Here is a 22,854-nt window from a genome sequence, read left to right as displayed (position 1 = left end):
TCTGATAGTTTTGAAATATGCACTACTCACTATTCTCGGATCTACACATTTGTCTTTTTTGTGTAGCCTAAAGTACTAAGAATTTCACATTGAGATTTTACATGTTTGTAGATTTCATCATTGGCTACATCCATATCCTTTTTTCTGAATTTTTTGAAAGTTAAAAATATGATTTTCAAATTTTTAAAAATAAAGAGCTACATGTAGCTCGGCCTCTATTAATTTATCCACTCTCGCATGAAGTAATAGTTATAGGGCATCAAGCATTATATTGTACTTGTACCAACAATGTGCTGGCCTAATGAGCAGACTGGACAAGTCCAGCTAGTTCACGGTGCATGGTGAGCATGGGCATGAATGATCATGCATTTGCAGGTCTAAAACATTGCATGATGATATGATGTACTTATGGGGCGCGTGGTGAAGTATGATTGCGGCCAGACAAGTTCGGTTGAATATTCACATAATATGCGCACACATAGAGTGTGGTGAATGAAATGTTTTTGTTAGTTTTGCTTCCCTTGCAATGCATGGTACAATATTGAGCTCACGATGTTGGAATGACCTACTTGTTTATGCTCTTGAAAACTGCTTCCATTTCTTCACGAGGTCGGCACACCGCCACGAGCGGCACAGCCATGGGCATCGTGAACCCTGATCCCTCGCTCATGTCGATCTTCTCTTTTTGTGTCCGTTCCCACCTGAAGCATTGGATCATGATACCCAATGCTACCCCAACCGTCCTCCATGCCAGCCCCTCCCCAGGGCACTTCCGTCGGCCCATCCCAAATGGCATCATCATCTGTTTTCCGCCACCGCCTACACTGATTTCTTCGCCAACAGAAAACCTCTCGGGTCTGAACTTGTTTGGGTCATCCCACACGGCAGGGTCCCTCTGCATGGAGTATATATCGACCAACAACATCGTCCCACGCGGGATGACAAACTGCCCGTCAGCAATGATGCAGTCACTCGAAGCTTGGTGCGGGGTGAGGTGAGGTGTGATGGGGTACATCCGGAGGGTCTCCATGATGATGCACCGGAGGTAAGGGAGGCATGCGAGGTCACGCTCCTCGAGCAATCGTGACATGCCCACGACATTGTCGATCTCCTCTGTCGCCTTCGCTAGAACATCCTGGTTATTAAGCAGGAGAGCCATCGCCCACTCGATCGTGCTGGATGATGTGTCTGTACCAGCTTGTAGTAGGCTCTACAAAATCATATTGCAAAACAAAATTATAGTTCATCGGTTCCACAGTTGTTTTATAACAAAGTTACCAAGCAAACAATACTTAGTTCTACTATAGGTTGTACACATATCTACATAAACACAATGTGCACGTAACAGTCTTATCATCTTGTATTGCCTTGTCGACAATTTGTGCGTATGCCACAGCTACTATATATATGCAGTTAGTGGAATCATACTACTCCCTCCGATTCATATTAATTGACTCCAATATAGATGTATCTAGAATTAAAATATGTCTAGATACATCCATATTAGAGTCAATTAATATGAACCGGAGGGAGTAGTTGAAATGTATTCTTTTGGCTCAAAAGTTTTGAGCCAACTACAGGATGGTGACTTGGGCTTTGTATAATCTTTGTTGAAAGTGTACCCTATTACCAGTGTATTTAACTAATACTAGTATACTACTCTCTGCCTTATAAAAGTTATCTAAGATTTATCTAAATCTAAATATATCTAAACACTAAATAGCATCTAGATACATCTAAATTTGTATAAATCTCAGACAAGTATCATGAGACGGAGGGAGTATATGATGAATTATTGTCACTACCAAATGGCCAGTGTAGTACACATCAGATTGCTCTCGACAAATGGGAGCTAGCGTAAACAAATGTGTGCGCATTATTTACTATGATACACTATTTCAAACCTGTGCCATTTTTAAACTTGTAGTGGTTGATCGATCACATGTACACTTCAGCAACACTGAATTATTGACACTAAATAATTATATAGTTTACAGCTACTGACACACACTAACACTTTTTATACCGGGATTACGTACGGCGGCTGGCCTGAACATTTTTATACCATAACTCAAAAGAGCAGCAGTTTTTAGAGGACGGAGAAGAAAAACTGGCCAGTTACTACCCACGCTTCTCATTCCGCCACGACTAATCACCGTCCGATCCTAAGTTAACGGTTGGTAGTACGTCTACGTAATAAATAAGTAAACAACGCTCACTCATGAGTCATGACTCACCAGGCAGACGGTGCGGACGACCACGTCGCTGTACGATTCCGGCGACCGCTCCTGGTGCCGCAGGAGATCCCCGATCACCGTCTTCGACGTCGGCATGGACGCCTCGTCGGTGATGGCAGGGTCGTTAAGCCGTCTGTACTCGTCGACGAGGCGCTGGCCGAACTCGTGCCGCTCCTTTGCCAGTCCGGCGAGCCTCTTCCCCGTCCTCCCGAAGTCTAGCAGCCGCAGGAACGGCAGGAAATCCTGCCGGTTGGCAGACCCCGCCGCTGCTAACGCGGCCTCTGTCATTGACTTGAACCGGAGCACCTCATCCTTTGGCATGCGCCTCCCGGCGACCATGGCCATGACCACGTTGACAACGAACTCGTACGCCGTGGACTTGACGCTGACCACGGCCACGTCTGGGCCGGCAGCGAGCCACAGCTTCCGCGCCATGGCGCGTGCCCCGGCGTCGCGCGCAGCGGTCGTCAGCGAGAGGCGGTGGGCGGAGAGCGCGTGCACGGTGGCGATGCGGCGGAGGTGGCGCCAGAGCGGGCCGTAGCTGGCGAGGGCGATGCTGGGGCAGTCGCCGCCGGTCAGAGCCCGCCGCGACGCGAACCCCGGGCGGTCTGCGAGCGCGACGTCGTGGACGGTAAAGCACTCCTCGGCGATGGACGGGGAGGAGACGAGCAGGACAGGCGTGGCGCCGAACCGGAGGAGGAGAAGGCCGGCGCCGTCGCGGCCACCGCCGTATCGCGCGGCGAGGGCCGCGAGGGAGCGGTGCAGCGGCTTCTTGAGGAGGTGGAGGTGGCCGAGGACCGGGAGAGCGGGCGGACTCGGGATCTTATTGCCACGGCCATTACTTGGGACCTTCTGACGCCAGGAGAGCAAGTAAAAGAGGAGGAGGAGGAGAGGAAGCAAGAACGAGGCATGGATGAGCGAGATCTCCATAGACAAGGTGTGCATCTGTGCTTTGCATGGAGCAGTTCACAAAAATCTTGGTGTTTATGTAGGGTTTTATGACCTATGGACCCTCCATGGTTGGTACTTGGTGGTCAATTGGTCATGTTGCATGATTGAAATGTTTCTCTGTTTATTTGCTGATGACTGCTAACTTTAAAGGATGGGGACTGTTAGTCTGTTAGTACGTACTATCGGAATTGATAAGTAATAATATCGAAATCACATTAGACATGGTCCCTGGTTAATGGCAACAATCCATATGTTTTAAGGGATTTCCTAGTTCTCAGCTACATGAGAACTAACTTCGTGCTCAGTTAAATCTTACATCACTTTATTTGCATTGTGATGCCTGCTAATCATGAGTTACAACTGAAATTTAATGACATCATCTCATTGAGAACTGAGAAATAGTCACACCCTTTTATTTAAAATACAAACCATTTGTTAGTGTTGAAATGCTAGGGAAAACGAAATAATAGAATTCACCTCGATTTGGTTGTGGTACTAGCTATGTAGTATATAGACACGATTCTGAGGCTAGGACGATAAATTCTCCCCAACCAATTTTAAAAGATAAGCATGTGTCGCTCCCAAGAGGTTGCTCGCGTGAAACCCTAGCCCCTCTCGCGTCGCCCTCACCTCCCCGGGGCCTTCTCGTGGCGGGGGACCTTCGGATCGAGTATGGCGGCCAGCTCTAGACAGGAGACATGCGAGGCGGAATCAGATCTCCGGGGTGCAAGCCATGGAACAAAGGTAGCTAGGTAAACTCGGTTAAAATGGCAGTGGTTTGATTCCTCTCAATGTTTAGTGCTAAAATAGAAAAGGATTTTCATAATCCATTGGTGTCAAATGACACCATTACCATATATACAGCTCCGTCCCTGCCCACGCACGACAGTCGGCCCAACAACGCCTTAGGGCATGTGAGTGGCGCGGCCGCCACACCACCACGGCAACATGACGGACAGCGTGATCACCTCTCCAGACTAGATCGACAATGAACGAAATGGCCCTTGAGGCTACAACGCGGGAGGGTCGTGAGGCGGTCGCCCGATGAGAGCCAGTGCTCCAATGGTGACGGCCTTAGACGTCGTTACCGTGTTGGAGGTGTCGTTGCTACGATCTATCGCCTTTGGCCAAGATGTTTCGAGGGAAACCTTTAGATCTAGGTCTCCCGGAATGGATGATGGTGCCACTTTCGGTGTCGCCCTTCCTCTTGGGGACATCGTCTTAGAACCCGTGACGCCTAGAGGGGTCGGCTAGTGGAGCGGTTTCTTCCTATCGCGTCGACAACGACGGGTCTCCGGGGTGTGGTGCAGAGAGATCTCGGTGGGAGGCGCTTGATGATGGATGCGTGCGGGACTGTGTCGTTTTCTAGTGTCGTGGCAGCATCGACGAATGGCCTACAAAGGTCAGTGCCTTGATCCTTGTCCATAAAGATGGATCGGTGGAAGATGGCGGCGGTGACTTCTTGAGCGTGTACAACGGTGCACGCCAAGGGTTTGTGGAATTGATTTGTCTAGCTCATTGTCTGGTGGTTTGGTGAGGTATCCGTGTTTACTATGATGTGTGTAGGTTTGAGGCTAGTGCGCACAACCCTGACATGACCACCCCTTCATCAAGGTTGGTGATGCGTTAGATGTCGCTCGTGAGCTCGTTCGGTTAATCTTTGTTTCAACCTCCATTTAGAAAAAAAAATACTCCCTCCATCCGGGCACGTACATAGATAGGGTAGAAACTTAGTTAAAAGCCTCTTCATATACACTACTTGGTCACTTATGGATAGTGACATTCGACTGAACTAGTAATATGTTCTATATTTCGGACAGAGGTATAAATAAAGTCTACTATAATTAATCGCCTAAAATATCGTCTCCGGGTGATTTGTCGCCAACATCCATTTAGAAATATATTTTGTCTTTGTCATACTTTGAACCGGATTTAGCAAGATACTTTTATGTCGAACCACATTTATTGGCTAAGGACTTGCTGCCACAATATAACAGATTGTTTAATTTTCAGCGCTGACTTATACTTTTAGATTTATACCACATCTGAAACTTCTACAAAACACCGTTGCTTTGAGATTCACTCCGTAACTTCGACAAAATTTATATGAAACTTCCTTAAACTCTACGAAATCAGCAATCTCCGCGCCGATTCAATCGTGTCCGATTTCATCTGTTTGCGCCACCGCATGGATAAAGAAGGATAAGTCGGCGTCATCGTGTCCGTTTGGATCGCATGATGTGCTCAAGGTAACCACGCAAATCATATGGGTCAAAAAGGAAAAATTATTAAAAATATGTAAAAACAAACTCAAACTAGCTAATTAGGTTTGTATTTGAAATAATGTGCCCCATATTGGGCGAGATTTACAAAAGCAAGCCCTAAACAGGCAAGATTATCATAAAAATCACAATAAGCAAACCCTAGCCAGGGTTTGGGTTGGCCGCCGCTCGCAGCCGGTGCCCCTACTCCTAGTTATCGAAGTTGTTGTCGCTCTCGATCTTTATGTCAATGGGATAGGCTGCTATGTGGCTGTTGAGGATGGATGCCGTTGACCCAACCTGCGACTCGGGCCACAGCAACCAGAGGGTCTCCTCACATGGAGATCGGGGGTGAGGAGGGGTCGCGGGTCTCCGATTCCTCACCAGCAACGGTCTCCGCCACCAGGATCCTCGCCGTGGCGCACTCCTCCTTCTCCTCCCGAACGACAACATAAAGCATGGCCTCCTCTTTCTCCTGCGCCATATGGAGCAAGGCCGCTGCCTTGGCTTCTTCTGCAGCCGCACGCGCCACACCCTCGTGAGAGGAGGCGCGGAATACCTCAACGAGGTGCGGACACGTCGCTAGCTCGTCGAGGTCGAAGGCCTATATTGTGGCCCAGAGCTCCTCGTATCTCTCCTCCTCCAATGGTGGTGGCGCTAGCGCATTCGCCACCTCGCACACCTCCTCCTCCTGGACGACCATGACACTGACGACTGACAGAGCCTCGCGAGCTGGCGCTCGCGACACGAAGTATGTGCACCGGCGGGTGTCGTGCTCGTGGGTGAACCAGAGGTCCCAATGTGGGCACCCCTCTCCTTGTACACCGGGTTGTCGCGGAGTTCTAGCGAGAGCAATGCGGGGTGGCGCTAGATCACGGCCCGACGGGCGCAGCCGAACGCCGGCAAGGGTGGCACCGGAACCCGATCTGGGCCCAAGTGCCACCCGAACCCGATCTGGGCCCAAGTGCCACCCGTGGGGCAGATTAACATACGACCACTGCATCGGGGTTCCGACCTCCCAACAAGCATGTGCGACCATCACCGTCATGTAGGTGCGTTGAGACAGGATGGCCGGCTGGGAGAGGCTAGAGACGGGCGCGCGGCTTGATGGAGCTTCATGGGCGTGCGTCGTCCGCTGCTTCTTGGGAGCCATGGCGATAGGCTTGTCGATGCAGTGGGAGTACCGAAGTGGAGTGAAAATGTGCGCATGGGGACTCGATCCCATTTAATAAGACCACGCGGGGTCGCTAAAAGGCCGACAAGCGGCTCCAACAAGAGAAACAGGCTAACACGCTAAGAAGTGAGTCAGAAGTGGATGTACAACCCAGACATCCAGATTCAAGTCTCAAGGGACATAAATTTGGGTTCTTATTATTACTAGTTGAATGCCCGTGCGTTGCTACGGGTCTCGTCTATTCAACCCCAAAAAGTAGAATGGATTACTTATCTCTCTATCCCCACCCTCGCTCACATATGCACACAAAACAGATAACCGCAAAGTCATGACAAGGATGCATTTGTCATTCATGCTTCCTCACTCACCAATTCACCCATTCACATCTTTTATTCTTGAGAGAGGGCGACATTTTTTTTGCATTTTAGCTACCAAAGTAAATAATATATAATAAAATCCGCATTAAATGTGGATTTTCAAATTAATGTTTTTCATTTCAGCTGCAAGTTTACCTTTAGAGCGTAACCACACCATATAGGACAATTGTATTAATAAATAAATAAAATTTGATATAATAGGCAAGACCTGTTGCCAAGAAAATTGATGCACTCCGTAGTCTTTAACCAACAAACAACCACATAGTTTACAAAAACTTATAGCTAGGATGACTATCTGTGGTACAAAAGAAGGAAAAAAAACGAGTTAACCGAGCCATCTGTCACCTCTCAACAATCAATGTTCTTTAACATGATGAGCCAAGTATAGCAAAGTAAATACATACGAGCATATAAGAGATGCACCATTTAACAATAACTTAATGACACATCGCATAATCATACCTCAGATTGACAGAAAGCCGAAGATTAGAAAAATTCCCAACTCTGACAAAAAAAAAAGATATCCAAAGATTAGAAGGAAAAAATCCCAACTCTGACCCAAGAAAGATAATATCCATATGAATAATATTACGAAGATCCACAAGCAGGAAATGATAATCTTATAAAATTCCGACTTATCAAGAATAAGTCATGTGTATCTTTCTCTAAGAGGCAATTTAAAAGAAAAGATAGTACTAAAGTCTTGAGACACACGAATAAAACACTACCAAACAACCAAACAATGTTGTTCTAATTGAATCAAATTTTACTCCTCCCACCGACCCCTACATCTGAACTGAATTGCACAGACAACAAAACTTATTTTGAACCTGGATCACATCCTTGAACTTTGCCCTCACATTAGAGCTTATCTCATGTTCAAAATCACATGAACACACTTAGAGCGGCTACTTTAGTTCAAATAAATATGATACAATGAAATATAAATCCTGTTAGAATTCTAGACATCTAGTTACCTTGTTATTTTTTCGATCTAGTGTAGTGAACTTGATCTAGTTTAAGGGCTTCTAGATCAAGTTCAATATTGTCATCTTGTAAACATTTTAAGCAGGAACTTACTGCTACCACAAAGACACCCTTGGCTGACCAAGCACCAATGCCAAACCCTGGCGTGTGTCACCCCCTGTTTTAGGAAGCTCAACCATATGGAGTGATGGAGCACCTCAAAACCCTACAAGAGATTGATCTGTAATTATCAGGCACATAGTTGTGAAATAAAATGTTCACTCTCTAGAATACTACGCATCATAGAATGATTAGAACCTGACATCCGAAGTGAAAAAAATATTTGATGCATCCTTATAAAACAACACCTTTAGTTTGCAACGTCAGTGTCATTTTCAATCGAACTTAATTATTTTCTATTTTCGGACACCATGGCTGGTGCAATGAAGTTAGTATAGATGTAACAAAGTTAATTATGATCAGTGATCTGTAAATTACATTGTAATGGTGGTGGTGCATCCGTTGCTACAGATAAATGCTTTTTTATTCCAGTCCTGTCACCTTTAAGCTTCAGCTGGAAGGTAAAAATAGAAATCAGTGTATTTCATCTTGAAGGTAGAAAATAGAAATCTTTGTACGCACTGAACTGCTCAAATTGCAGCAAGAAAGCACAAGGAACCCAATAATACCTTATAATTTTTTCACACATTGGTTTAATTTTGTTTCCGCACATTGAAACCAAGAGGTTTGTAAGTTTCCTCTATTTTTGTCACAATCACTTGTGGCGTAAGTTGGGACGGGAATTATGTTTCCTGTTTTACCAATACCTAACAAAGAATAAAATTATTTCCGAACCAACAATATTCTCTAATAGTACAAATCAGTATCGAAGAAGATGCCTAGAGCCCTAGATTTATAAAAAGAGGCTGTGAAGTGAAGTGAATAGAGGGCATGATACTACCCTGCTTGTTACTGCATCGGTAACAATATTCAAACAATCGGAAATACTGAACTCAGAAGTAAATTAATCACAAGTGCAATCTGGGGAAAATTATATGTTAACAGTTATATGAACCTACCACCATCACTTTATCAACAAATTTCCAATGTTGAATCCCTGCGACATTAAAATAAGAGCAAACGCATTCATGGATTATGGTTTCTATCTTTTCTCCGCCACAAGATGTTCTATGAAATTTAAAATCAAAGATAATAAAATAAGCGACCTTTAAAAAAATAAATTTTGGGGAATAGATTACATACCAGGAAACGACATTCAGATTGTATTACATCAGAACTATTCAATGCATCATCAAAATCTTCAAGGCACACATCTTCATTTCGCTTAACTGTGGTGGTTTATAGTTCTTTTTGAACCATTCATCTTCTAATGTCTCTGCAATTGTTATCCTCTAGAGACACAAAAAAGATAAATTCATTGAAACTCTGATGCAAATAAAGCCATTTCATATTTTCATGTAACAAAATAAAATCTCCGGCCGTATAACAGTGAATTGGCACTTATAGTTCGATGATTGAGATTGATAATGCATTTAATAAGATTCCTTGCACATTGAGGAACGGAAGAACTGGCAAAGTGAAAAGTCTTAATTACCCGTACGCTCGCCTCAACCATCGCGAACAGCCTCATCAGCAATGTGAAAAACGTGTAGCGAGCCCTGGCCATCGACGAGCGAAAAAGAGATGATGAGCAAAATGCGGCTGGAGGTGAGGATATCATTATTGGCTTCCTAAACGATCGGACGGCAACGGAGGGAAAAATCAACAACTCAAGCCGGAGGACGCTGCCGGGCGAAGGCCGCACGGCTGACGGTGGCGGCGGGTCCTCCTCCTCTCGCGCGGGCGGTGTGGGCAGGGGCCTCTCCCCTTCGAGCGATTGGAGCTCCGGCCGGATCGGCGTGGCGACCCTGGTTTGGCGCGGCGTTCCGGCGGAGATGGGCGCGGGGCGGCGGCCCCGGGTTCCTCGGCTGTGCGGCGGCCGCGGTGGCCACGTGGGCGGCGCGGCGGCTGGTCCGGGGAGCTCAAGTCTGCGGGCGTTGGCGTTCGTCTTCGAGTCTCCGCTTCGGTGTTGTTCGGCGCCCCCTCCTTCGTGGCGTTCCGGCGGCGCCCACGGTGCTCCTTGGCGGTGCTCTGTCGGCCGCATGCTGCGCAGCCCGGCCCTCATCTCCGCGAGGTGCGGTGGGTGTCGGTCATGCTCACGGAGCTCTCTGGTTTGGTGGTGGTGGTGGCTGTGGCGCGGAGTCGGCGCGCCGGGTGGTGATGCTGGTCTGGACGGCCCTTTGCGGCGGGTGTGAGGTTGCGACTCTCTGCCGGGAGAAAGTTTTGTTCTGGCTGCAGCTGGAACCGACGGCGGCGGCGCCTTTTTTGGCGTCGTGACCTCCTTGGAGGCGTCGTCGTGGTGGTGTTCTTGCGCCTCCGCCCGGGTGCTCGAGGGGAAACCCTGATTCCTCGCGGGATCGGGCGAGGGCGACACTTTCCGGTGTCGTTTTGCCTGATGGGGTCCTCGCCTTGGTTGCTCTGTCGGCCGGAGAGAGCTGTGGAGCGAGTTGGTTGTCGGCGTCGAAGAGCGGTTTGGATTCCTCGACTCGGCGGTCAGGCGAACACGTCTTCGGTTTCGGTGTGCTCCGGGTGAAAACCCGCATCGGCCTCGGCCGATGCCGGTGATGGCGGCGCTCTCGGACGTCGCTCCCCTCGTTGGAGGCATCACTGTGGAGGCCCTTCACTGCAAGTTTGTTGTTCGTGTTGTCTGTCCTGTCGGTTTCGTCCTCGGCTTGTCTTCGGCTAGGTGGTGCGCGGCCTCGGGGGTCGGTGTGGTTGTCGGAGCGGCGGCTCCGTGTTTTGCCTCCGCCTTGTTGTATTTTGAGGTGTTTTAGGGTGTCGGCCTTGGCCACTGGGGTGGCTAGGCCGTCGGCTCGTGTGGTGCGCGGCCTCGGGGCCGGCGTGTTGTGTTGGGTTGTTTCGGTTTTCGGCTGGTTTCCCTCATAAACTGGCCATTCTCTTCTCCTATATCAATGAATAGCAAGCCTCTTGCCTAGTTTCAAAAAAAAACACGGAAGATAAATAGGGAGGCGGAAGCATCGTGATACCTGCTTGCTCGCCTTTGCCGGAAGATCAAACGAGGAGGCGCTTCCGTCTTGGCGATCTTCTTTGGCGGTAGGCCGTGAGGTTTCCTATCGTCGGGATGGAGAGGGAGTTGAATTCGGTCCGTGAAGATTTGTTCTGCCGGACCTATTCCGGAGGGGCTCGTTGGCGGCGGATACTTCCGTCTTGGCGATCTTCTTCGGTAGCAGGACATGAGGTTTCCTGTCATCGGGATGGTCAGGGAGTTGAATTTGGTACGTAAAGATATGTTTGGCTGGACCTATTCTGCAGGAGATGAGAATCCGGACCCGTGCTGTGATTTGATTTGATTTGATTTCTAGAATGGATTATATTTTTGGCAAGCAGTATATGATTTGCTGGCCTGATTAGCGGCAGGACAAGTTTATGGCAAATACTTAATGGTAGCAATGGAGATTTTGGCAAGCTTTTATGATAAATGAATATGGGTTTTTTGGCAAGCGTCCGAAGTGAAGGAAACGTCTTGGGGAGTAGGAGCCACATTTCAGGATCGGACGGTCTATGCAGGTTAGATGTTGAGTCAAGACGATTGGATGGTCCGGATGTTTTTAATGACGACCATCAAACGCGTTGAGTGTCAAACGACCAACTCCCATTTAATAGTAAAGATTTGATTTCTAGAATGGATTATATTTTTGGCAAGCAGTATATGATTTGCTGGCCTGATTAGCGGCAGGACAAGTTTATGGCAAATACTTAATGGTAGCAATGGAGATTTTGGCAAGCTTTTATGATAAATGAATATGGGTTTTTTGGCAAGCGTCCGAAGTGAAGGAAACGTCTTGGGGGAGCAGGAGCCACATTCCAGGATCGGACGGCCTATGCAGGTTAGATGTTGAGTCAAGACGATTGGATGGTCCGGATGTTTTTAATGACGACCATCAAACACGTTGAGTGTCAAACGACCAACTCCCATTTAATAGTAAAGAAAAAAAAATCACTCTAGGAGCTTTCCCTACCGTATTCTATACCTAATAATAAAGGAGCTAAGGTTTCTGCCAAAATTTTCGTCCAACTTTTTTTGGACGATTTTGCCCTCCCACCAATCTCCATAATACCACATAACTGCCACGCCATGTTACTTACCGGTTCGTTTAGCTCTGTTTCTGTTCGTCAAACGATGGCTCGGCGCTGCCTCCTTATCTCTGGGCCGATTCTTGCTACTGCTGCGGTGCGGCCCAACACGTTCAGGCACAGGTATTCTTTTGTGTTATAATAGTCCCACATCGCTTTTATATACCGAGGGCGAGCAGTTTATATACACGAGATTTTGGGTTACAGCAAGTTGCCTTGGAAACTACCATCAGCATCTATCGGAAAGAATTAAAAAAGGGAATCGTATCGGAGGCAAATAAAGGAGGAACAAACCTGCCGGATCAGGAATTTGGGAAATCGGAGAATAAAAAAGGAGATGCAAGAATTTGGGAAAAGAAGGATCTGGAGGACCAATATCGCCTCAGACTACAAAAGAATGGAGAGGAGGAGCACAATGCGAATATCAAACACACAGGGAGTGCAGCTCGTGAAGATCCTCTCCAATTGGGCCCACATCTAGAAGATCTCCTCCTTGGAGAGAGAGAGAGAGGGCCGATGCCGGAGGAAAGGTGAGTTGGTCGGGGAGCTCGTGGAGGGGAAGGGAGAGGTCGGCCTGGTGGAGCCGTGGAGGTCCTCGGCGCGCTCGCCGTTGTTGCTGGTGGTGGGGAAAGAGGGTTGGATTTCTGCTCTAGAGAGGCCGGCCAGTACGGAAAGACTTCTCAGCAGACGATGATCATTTTTTTTACTAGCTTGACTTGTTGTACTACTAGGCTTTTAACCTGCTACTCTCACCTAACGAACCAAAAAAAAAAAGCTAGGAACCTACGAATTGTACCTACACGAATCCATCAAAGTCTATACCTAGATATGATAGAGATCATAATTTAAACTTTCGAAAATTACATCGAAAACATCGAAAGATTTTATAATTTTAGTAACTCAACAATATATAAGGTTATTTATTTATTTTGTAATTCAACTACTTGCTGGAGAAAGGATCCAGTGGAAACCGATGTCCAAAGGAAACATGAAAACCAAACGTGGGCCTTTGGATGTCGAACGTGCGGACGGGATCTGAAATCAATCATAACATTTTATAGAAAAACGCCCGCCTGCATATTTGTATCTTTGCACAAAATGCTCTAAATTACTGTTTTTTAATAAATAAGTACCCTTGAATGAGTTGTACAACCGCCATGAACCACTGCCTGGTGGATGTCATCGTTGCGGCAGAGTACCTAAGATCCTGGGTCGTTCGTACCCACTTCTCGTCCATCTTTCTGACAAACCTGCTCCCTACTAGGACCTCCAACCTATATTCGTGGCTTCCCTTGCCGCGCCCTCGACACGACCCCATAGACGCCCGGAGTTTGGGTGAAGGAAGAGAAGCTCGCCCCGTCGTGGACCCACGTGTGGGTGCGATTGGAAGAACCCAGCGCTGCCTTCAATCCAATATCATGAAATTTTTCTCTTTTTAAGTGTGACAAAACGACACCAAAGATGCAGTGTAAAGATGGGTATTAATATTTATAAGGGTTCGATGACAAAACGATACGAATTAAGCGAGCACATTTTGTGAAATGCACAGAATGAGTTGATACTTTCTCCCGGTAGCAGCAAATGCTTGACTCACGCAAGGTCCACTCCATGTCATGCACATGATTGATTTTCAATACTGAAATTCTACATGACTAAAATATATTGATTAATCCATAGAAACACATGGGTAGTAAACGAAAAAAACAACACGTCATATTTCTTATAGTGGTGGCGCACGGCGGGAAAGGACGTTGTGGAAAAACACAAGTAATACTTTTATGTTTTCTTCTTGGCCTATTTTTACTACCCTAGCTTAGTTCTAATAGCGTATATGCCCCGTTGCAACGCACGGGCACATTTCCTAGTCTTTTAAAAAAACATCAAGCTAACATGCCGTGCGTCCGTCTAGTGTGATTATAAGAGCGGGCCCAAGTGGGCTCAGGCCTGTCAAGCGGGCCCAAGTGTGGTTCTAGGCCACTTGCATGCTTCCGTCATCTTCCTATGCCGCAAAAAGACGTGGACCCGAACCTGCTAATGAAACTATAGCTCACCATGGATGATGGATCGACATGAATGTGACTATCAATGAGGAGTCATACAGCAGAAGCTACTGCTTGAGCATCCGACGCAGCAGGGAGACACAGGCGTGGACTCAGAGCAACTTTGAGTCGCCTACATGTGCAGGCGCCAGATGGGGGCCCTATATGCCAGCTACTTTAAACCGTGGTGTAAGCATGTAAGCTGGGTGAATTACGGCATTTCCCGGGTTTGGGCCGTGCCGAAGAAAGCCCAATACTCAAAATCTAGGCCTAGGCCTGGCTGACCTGACCACTAAAAGCCTGGGTTGACCTAAAAAAACAAAAAGCCTAGCGGGCCAAGCCTTTTCTTTATTTCACATATTTGCACTGTATAGACCCGGCCTGGCCTAACAATTAGGCAATATATTTAGGCGCGGGCTCGAGTATTTCGGGCCAGGCTGCCCATGCCCTATACCTGAAATGCTAGCCTTCGTGAAGGTTTGGAAACCCTCCCCACGTGATATGACGTGTTGTGGTGTTTGAAAATTTCTGGTAATTGGTCTCCTTACTCTCCACGTGTTGCAAAAGAAAAACAAGGTGAAAATGAGGGGGGAGAGAGAAGGAAAGAGGAGGATGGGTAGTCGAATCTTTTTTTAATGGGATATTTTGAGAACCGTTCATTCAAACCGTTTTCACATTTGAAATCCTCGCGTCGAGATCATTAAAATTAGATCTCATGTTAATAGTTTTAAGAAAAAAATCGTACTTCTAAAACTAGTATGGTTGACCTCGGAGTTTGTACCTAACTATATTTAGATTTTCACTGAGTTGTACTCAAACTTAGTCAACTTAGAGGTACTCAGAGGTTTCACTAGAAATATACTTGTACTTCGTTGTTTTTTGTTTTTTCACCGGGTTGTACTAGTTCGTCGGTGTATGCGGTTTTTTATGTAAATGTACTTGTGCTTATACAAAATTGTGGTCGGATATTCACTGAGTTGTACCGTTCTTCGGTGTACTTAGATTTGTTCGTAGCTATACTAGTCTTTTTTCCGTAACTGTACTCATGTTTTCACTGAGGTGTGCTCGTACTTCGATGTACTCGGATTTGTTTGTAGTTGTACTCTTCTTTTTTACTTAATTGTACCATTTGTTAAGCTTCATGCACTAACCAACTATTCCAAAAGACCGATCTGATGGAAAGAGCTAGACAATCCACTTATAGTTTAACATCCCCCTCACGTGTGACGCGGCGGAGACAAGTCAACACGTGTAAACAAGGGCGTATGGCTCTAGAGGCCAGTACGTAGACAGGAGGGGGATAACAGCAATTTATAGAATAAATTGTGAAAACCAGGACTCGAACTCGAGACCCTGGCTCTGATACCATGTTAAGCTTCATGCACTAACCAACTATTCCAAAAGACCGATCTGATGGAAAGAGCTAGACAATCCACTTATAGTTTAACAGTTTTCACTAAGTTGTACTCGTTCGTCAGTGTAATAGGATATGTTCATAATTGTACTCGTATTTTATATGTATATGTATTTGAGTTTTCATTGAGTAGTACTTTTGTTTCTGGTACTCCCCCGTTTTTGTAAGCATGCATTGTTTCTAACAAAAATCGCCATAAAGGAAGGTGTTGGTGTAGAAAGTACGTTACACACACACCCCACCCTTCCACTGTGTTCCCCTCCTCCATGTCAAAATCAAAATCCACGAAGAAATCTCCAACGAAATCTTGGAGTGGAGTTCCAACTCGCACTACTCTCATCCTTTCCCCACGGAAGCAAGGCACTGCTCCCTCCATTCCCGTGGTGCCGCCCTCTTCCAGCTTTGCGCCCTCCTCTGCCTCCCCATCCCAGGTCATCTCTACCGCGCTCGTCCGCGCTACCAGGTAACACCATGACACGTGTGCGCCTCTCCTCGTGCTCACCTTGCCAGGCTTGGGTCAATTGGAGGCTGGGGGAATCGTTCCCCATGGTGGCTGTAGATACGCTAGTGAAGATGGGGCTCCGGTGCGCTTCACCAGAGGAGGAGATGATGCCGGCGAAAATGTTGTTAAGAGACAAAGCTCATACCTCCAGGCCGATGGGCAAACGAGAGGTGGGCTGAGCAACCTGCGCTGACAGAGGATGTGGGTTAGAGCATCTCCACTCTCCTTTGCCCTCCCTACGCCGAAATTCGGAGAAATTTACGTCCGGATTGGACGTAAATTTAGTATGGGGAGGAGTAGTTTCCCAGCCACATGCTCAGACGAAGACGACGATCTAAATTTGAAAAACGAAAACTTGACAAACTACGGCTTAAAACGGGCGAATTTAGACTAAATTTAATGATATTTACTATATAGAGGGCGAAGTTCATACATAAAGGCCGAATTCGACTATATTTCAAATTCGGCTAGGGGAATACAACTGTAAATATTAAAACAGGGCGCTCTACATGCCCAAATGGCGGTAGAACACCGTGTAGTCCATGTCGCCGTCGCCCCATCGTCGTCGGAGCCGTCGTCGTCAAACTGCAGCGGCGCCGAAGCCGCCTGGCTGCTGCCTTGGCCGGCGTCTCCCCACCGACCACTGGTGCGAGGCGGGGACGGCGATCGCTTGTACCAGTCGTCGTCGGAGGCTTCGAGGTCGATGACGGGGATGACGGCGCCGGATGGGGGAGTCGCAGGCCGGCGGTAGCGAGCGACGTCCTCGAGGATCCTCGCCTGCCGCTCCGCCTCCTCCTTCTCCCACTGCTCCCTGGCCTGGTCGAGTGGCATGGTGTTCTCAGCGGGGACGAGGTCTTGGAGGGACCTCGCGATAACGGCCTCGAGGATGGCGGCGTCCTCGGCGCTTTCGGCCTCCTCCACCTTCACCTTCGCCGGCTTGCGCTTCCGCTCGCCGGAGGTGTCATCTTCGCGCTTGGGGCGGAGCCGTCCTTGTGTCGTCGAGGGCTCGCGGATGACAACGCCGCCGCCGCGCGCGCGGTTGCTCGGCGGGGAAGCCGCCTCCTTTTTCACCGGCGCCAAGGATGGCGCCGACCTGGAGAGCGACCTCGACGCCGATCCGGAAGACGACGAGCTGGCAGCCATGCGCCATGGCTGCCGCCGTTTCCCGGTGGCGGCTGGCCGATGCCCTCGATGGAGGGGGCATCGTCAGCACCGGGAAGTTGCCGCCCTCGATGTGCTCGAGGACGTTCTCCAGCGTCCTATTCGGCGCGCTCCACCAACGTCGGCGACCCGCGGCGTTGTTGCGCGGAGGCGGAGGCGGCGGGCCGTCGTAGGATGCCAGCTCCTGCTCCCACCGCTGGAGGAAGAACGAGTTCCACCTCGTGTAGTTGTCGGGGTGGTGGCGCGGGTCGGCGCGCTCTTCGTCTGTCATCGTCATCCGAGCCTCCTCGATGGCGTGGCCCCGGGGCGGCGGCGGGATTGGTACGCCGCCAGCACTTAGCCGTCACCCGCCGCCGGGAGGCCTCGTGTCCGGCGGGCGGGGGTACCTCGCCTGGTGGAGGAGGTGCCCCTCCCACGCGTGGAGCGACCGGCGGGGGAAGCCGTTGTTGGCTGCGCCGTCTTCGTCGTTGAACGCCATGGATCGGGAGAGTGGAGGAAGAGTGGAGCGGGGATACGCGTCGCGGTGAGCGGAGCGGGGTATATAGGCGCGGCTGGTGCCGGCGATTAAATGACGCGTGGAATGCGACGCGTCCGCGGTGAGCTGACCGGCGGCAGGCTTTTAGTGTGCGCGGAAGACGATGCGTCTGTCGCTGACCGGTAGGGTCCACCACTGCGGCGAAGACGAAGCGAAAAGCGCGGGAGAAATATCTCGGCGTTTCGCGCGCTTTCGCTTCGTCCGGAATCCCCGAGCGCTCCCCAGTAGGCCGGGGTTGGCGTGGGCTCGCCGGATGGATGAAAGCCCAAATCCGGCGAAAAACGAGGAACCGGGGGCGCGGTTGGGCCATTTTTCACCGTCCGGATGAAAAAATGTACGCCGAGGGCCTGTTCATGGAGACGAGTGGATGAAAGGGCACGGATGTCGCCTAGAGGGGGGGGGTGAATAGGCGGTTTAAAACTTTTACGAGATGGGCTTAACAAATGCGGAATAAAACTAGCGTTTACTTTGTCAAGCTCAAAGCCTATATACTATGGTTCACCTATGTGCACCAACAACTTATTCTAAACAAAGGTTCACCTATGTGCACCAACAACTTAAGCTAAACAATACAAGCAAGTATGTGATAGCAAGATATATATAACTTCAAGCACGATGGCTATCACAAGGTAAAGTGCATAAGTAAAGAGCTCGGGTATAGAGATAACCGAGGCACGCGGGAGACGATGATTTATCCCGGAGTTCACACTCTTGCGAGTGCTAATCTCCGGTGGAGAGGTGCGGTTGCTTAGTGCTCCCGAACGCCACAAGAGGCTCACCTTGAGGTGTGGTTGCTCGATGCACACCAACGCCACAAAGGCCTCACCCCAAGATGCGGTACTCACACCACACACCGAACGCCACGAAGGTGCCTCACCTAAATCTTCGGTGACCCTCGCCACAAAGGCCTAGGTCACGGTTCCACTAAGGGATTTCCTTCGAGGCGGAAACCGGGTCTTACACAAAGATTGGGGCACACATCCACAACTTAATTGGAGGCTCCCAACAAACTGCCACAAAGGCCTAGAATCCGTCTAGGGTTCCAAGAACCCAAGAGTAACAACCTTCTTGTTTTCACCACCACGAATCACCGTGGAGAACTCAAACCGATGCACCAAATGAAATGACAAGAACACCACAAAGATGCTCAAATCCTTCTCTCTCAAATTCCAACAAAGCTACAAAAGCTATTGGGGGAATAAGAGAGGAAGAACAAAGAGGAGAACACAAAATCCTCCAAGATCAAGATCTAGTGGGTTCCCCTCACAAAGAGAGGGATTTGATTGGTGAAGATGTAGATCTAGATCTCCTCTCTCTTTTCCCTCAAGAATATGCAAGAATCATGGGAGGAATCAAGAACTAGGGCAAGCTTTGAAGGACAACAATGGAGGGAGAGAGAGAAAGTGAACCAACCAGCCCAAGGAGGAAGAAGGGGGTCTTATATACCCCCTCCCAACGAAATATGACCGTTTGGGGCCTCCCAGGCCGGAAAATCCGCCCCTGGGCCGGATTATCCGCCCCCCGAAATCGCCCCTGGACTCGGGCCGGATATTTGCCCGGAATTGGCCATTCGGGCCGGATTATCCGCCCCCGAAAAACTGCAGAAACACCAAAACTAAAACGGGCATAACTTTAGCATCCGGACTCCGATTTTGATGATCTTGAGCTTGTTTTGAAGCTAGGAACAAGCTCTACAAGATCATGCAGGAAACCATCATAGTACAACAAGGAAGGATAGAAACAAATGATGAAAGGTTTGACCTATCTAAAAAAGACATACCGGTAAAACCTCCAATCTCGAAAATGCAACAAGTTGCCCGTGCAAAAACCATTCTTGATGAACTAGAGCTTGTCATGAGAATAAGAACAAGCTCTAAAACATAACATGGATAAGATCCAAATAAAACCAAGAAAGATGATGAACCAAACTCGAAAACGCAACAAATGATCTATGCAAAATCCGTTTTCGATGAACTAGAGCTTGTCATGAGAATAAGCACAAGCTCTAAAACATCACATGGATAAGGTCCAAATAACAACCAAGAAATATGATGCAAAGATGCAAAGGTTTGAGCTCTCTACGAACGATACGATCGAGTTACTCACTCGAGAGCCCTCTTGATAGTACGGCAACTAAACTATAAACCGGTCTCCAACTACACTATGAGACCGGTGAGAAAGAAACCCTATCAAGAGCAAACCTTATACTTGCGCATTTCACTTGAGCTTGATGACGACGATCTTGACCTCAACAAGATGGAACGCCTTTCTTGCTTGTGCTTGCTTGACGAAGTCTTGTGGATTGCTCCCCCATAATCCACCATGGGAGAGCTTCTTCTTCGGCGCATCTTCACATAACCATGACCACCATGTGGATTGCTCCCCCATAATCTACCATGGGAGATCTTCTTCTTTGGCGCATCTTCACATATCCACGATCACCATATGGATGGCAAGACTCAAGCAAAGGATCTCTTCGAGATGGCTCATCTTAAACTTGCACTTCATTTCTCCATGGCAAGCTTCAAGCTTATGAACTCTTCGAGTTGGCTCATCTTGAACTTGCACTTCATTTCTTCATTCTTCATCATGTTGATGTCTTGAAGTAACTTGAGGGCTCACTTCATCTTCATCTTCAAGACATACTTGACACTTGATATCCTTCATCAATTTCTTCTTATTGCAACCTAATACAAACATGTTGATGTCTTGAAGTAACTTGAGGGCTCACTTCATCTTCATCTTCAAGACATACTTGACACTTGATATCCTTCATCAAATTCTTCTTATTGCAAGCTGTTGTGGGTATACTTCATGGGTGTACCATCGACGAGTGCCTAGATCCGGCAAGCCCGGGTGGCCCACAGACGGTGATGAGGCATGTGGCCCATCGGGCGGCCCAGTTGCTGTTGATCATGAAGGAAGAAGTCCAGCCCAGGATCAGCAAGCCGGATCCGCACCGACATAAGAGTAACCCGGATCCATGGAGGCCCATGAGGAACCCGGATCCAGTACGACGTATATGGAAGGCGGATCCGTGTCGTGCACGGCAAGATATTGTACCGTAGTTAGGCTGTCTGTAATCCGGCTAGGACTCTCCATGTAAACCCTAGATCCGTGCGCCTTTATAAGCCGGATCCCGGGAGCCCTAGAGGGACAACCACAACTCATTGTAACAACGCGAAAGCGCCCAGATAATTCCAGACAAGCGGCGGTAGGCCCCTGTCATCGTGCGGGTGTTCCGAAGGCTGGGTAACTCGCGTACCACCGTCCCGTGTGCACTCCGCCCTATGGCCCCTACTTCTTCTCCCCTCGTGAGGATCCCTCCTCCGAGGTACCGTCGATTAGGCAACGACGGTTGGCGCCCACCGTGGGGCCTGCGGCGTCCGGAGGCCGGAACCGGGAGGGTTCCGCCATGGGAAGCTACGACGACACCATCGGCGTGGGGCGTGTCCTTTACGCCGGAAATCTGCCGATCGTCCCTCCGGATGAGTGTTGGATTCCGGCTAAAACCGACCCCTGTCAAGCTCTCCATCATCCCGAGTTGGCGGCATACACATCTTCATCGGGGAAACCGTCGATTCCGACGGAAACCCACCGGTAAGTAACGCGGACGCGACCGCCGCGAGCTGGACGCCGTCGCGAAGATCCAATCCGAGACGCAGGAGCTTCCCAAGGAAGATTCCGCCTTAGATCCGAAAATTTCAAAGCCCACCCAATCCGCCCCGAGCAGGAAACAAAGGTGGAAGACCAATGCAGATCCGCCTGGGTCTCCCAGGTGTTAGAGAAGCAAAGGTGTCACTTCGTACACTTCTTGGCCCATACCGCCGGAACCGCCCCTCAAGAAGTCGGAGCTGGTCCCGAGCAGGAAGAGGCACCGGAAAACGGCGCGGATCCGGATCAGGCTCAGCCTGTCGGAGAAAGCGAAGCCCCGGTTGAAGAGTCGATCTTGGGCAATCTGAGCCCAATTTCCGGAGACACCCCGTCCATGGAATCTGATGACTTCGTGCGCAAGTTGGAGGAGTATGGTCTCGGCGATCAGCTCGAAGTCAACTCCGCCCAGCCGAAGCGGTGTTCTCGCAACGGTAGCAGCGCTGGGACAAACCGGATCCGGAGACCAAGTTAGCCAATCCGAACCATCCCAACAAGGATCTCCAATGTCTCGGGTGCGACCCCAAAGGGATTCCCCTTCGGAGGAAATCTCGTCGGCAGAAGAGGTGGCCGCGCGAGCGATTCTTAACACACCTATAACTCCGGGCCACGCCGCGGATCCGGAGGCTCTAGAGACCGCCGGAAAGGAGATGCTGGCCACGGCCAAGAGGCTCGCCGACACCGAAGCTGCGTTAAAGATAGGAAGGGCGGATCATGCAGCCCGGGCCGGAAAACTTCGACGGACGAGGACCGCGAGATTACTAACACACTTGAGCACGTCAAGAGCATGAGGGCTGAGTGGGAAGTAAAGATGACCTACGCACAGGCGGAGGCTGATCGTATTGTCAGAGAAGCAATTCCGCCTCGCAGGATAGCCTTCAACACGCCCGCAGTTCACCAGCCGCCGGAAACTCCAAAGGACAACATGCTCGAAAGCCGCGGAATTGCTCGAAGAAGAAGGACGAAGAAGTTGATATCAACCATCTCCGCACACTTGTCGCTTCGAGCAATGCGGCGAGCGAGCAAGGCGGATACTTCGCGCGAGGTTGGAATCCAATCCGGATAACCGTGTATCTACCGCGCAGAAGGACGCCCGCGCCGATCGGCATCCCGACGATGAATCACACACCGGATCCTCGGAGCGCAGAAGAAGGGCCAGGGAACACCCAAATCCGATCCCCGTCCCGTCACAGACGCCTCCGTCGGATCCAAGGAAGGGAAAGGATGCGATGTACTCCGGACGAGACAGATACCGCAACCCCTCTCCTCCGCCCAACGGTTACCCGCGACCCCCTCGCCGCCGTAGTCCAGCCGGAAACACCGAGGCCCATAGGGCACGGTGCGATTGTTATCCGCGACAACGTGCTGCCA

At 49.3% G+C, this 22,854-nt stretch overlaps 1 protein-coding gene across 1 annotated transcript; it reads right to left on the bottom strand.

Annotated features, from left to right (window-relative positions):
- Positions 1-565: 565 nt before the first annotated feature.
- Positions 566-3,170, bottom strand: LOC124652657 (cytochrome P450 81Q32-like). Its single transcript, XM_047191696.1, has 2 exons — positions 2,238-3,170; positions 566-1,210 (listed from the first exon to the last, which is right to left on the bottom strand). The coding sequence occupies exons 1-2, from the start codon at positions 3,165-3,167 to the stop codon at positions 566-568; spliced, it is 1,575 nt and encodes a 524-aa protein (XP_047047652.1). The 5' UTR covers positions 3,168-3,170.
- Positions 3,171-22,854: the final 19,684 nt, after the last annotated feature.

This window comes from Lolium rigidum, chromosome 5 (genome assembly GCF_022539505.1).
Source record: "Lolium rigidum isolate FL_2022 chromosome 5, APGP_CSIRO_Lrig_0.1, whole genome shotgun sequence".
In the NCBI taxonomy this organism is placed as follows: Eukaryota; Viridiplantae; Streptophyta; class Magnoliopsida; order Poales; family Poaceae; genus Lolium; species Lolium rigidum.
The sequence above is the reverse complement of the archived record's forward strand: the minus strand, read 5'-3'. Positions and strand labels throughout refer to the sequence as shown.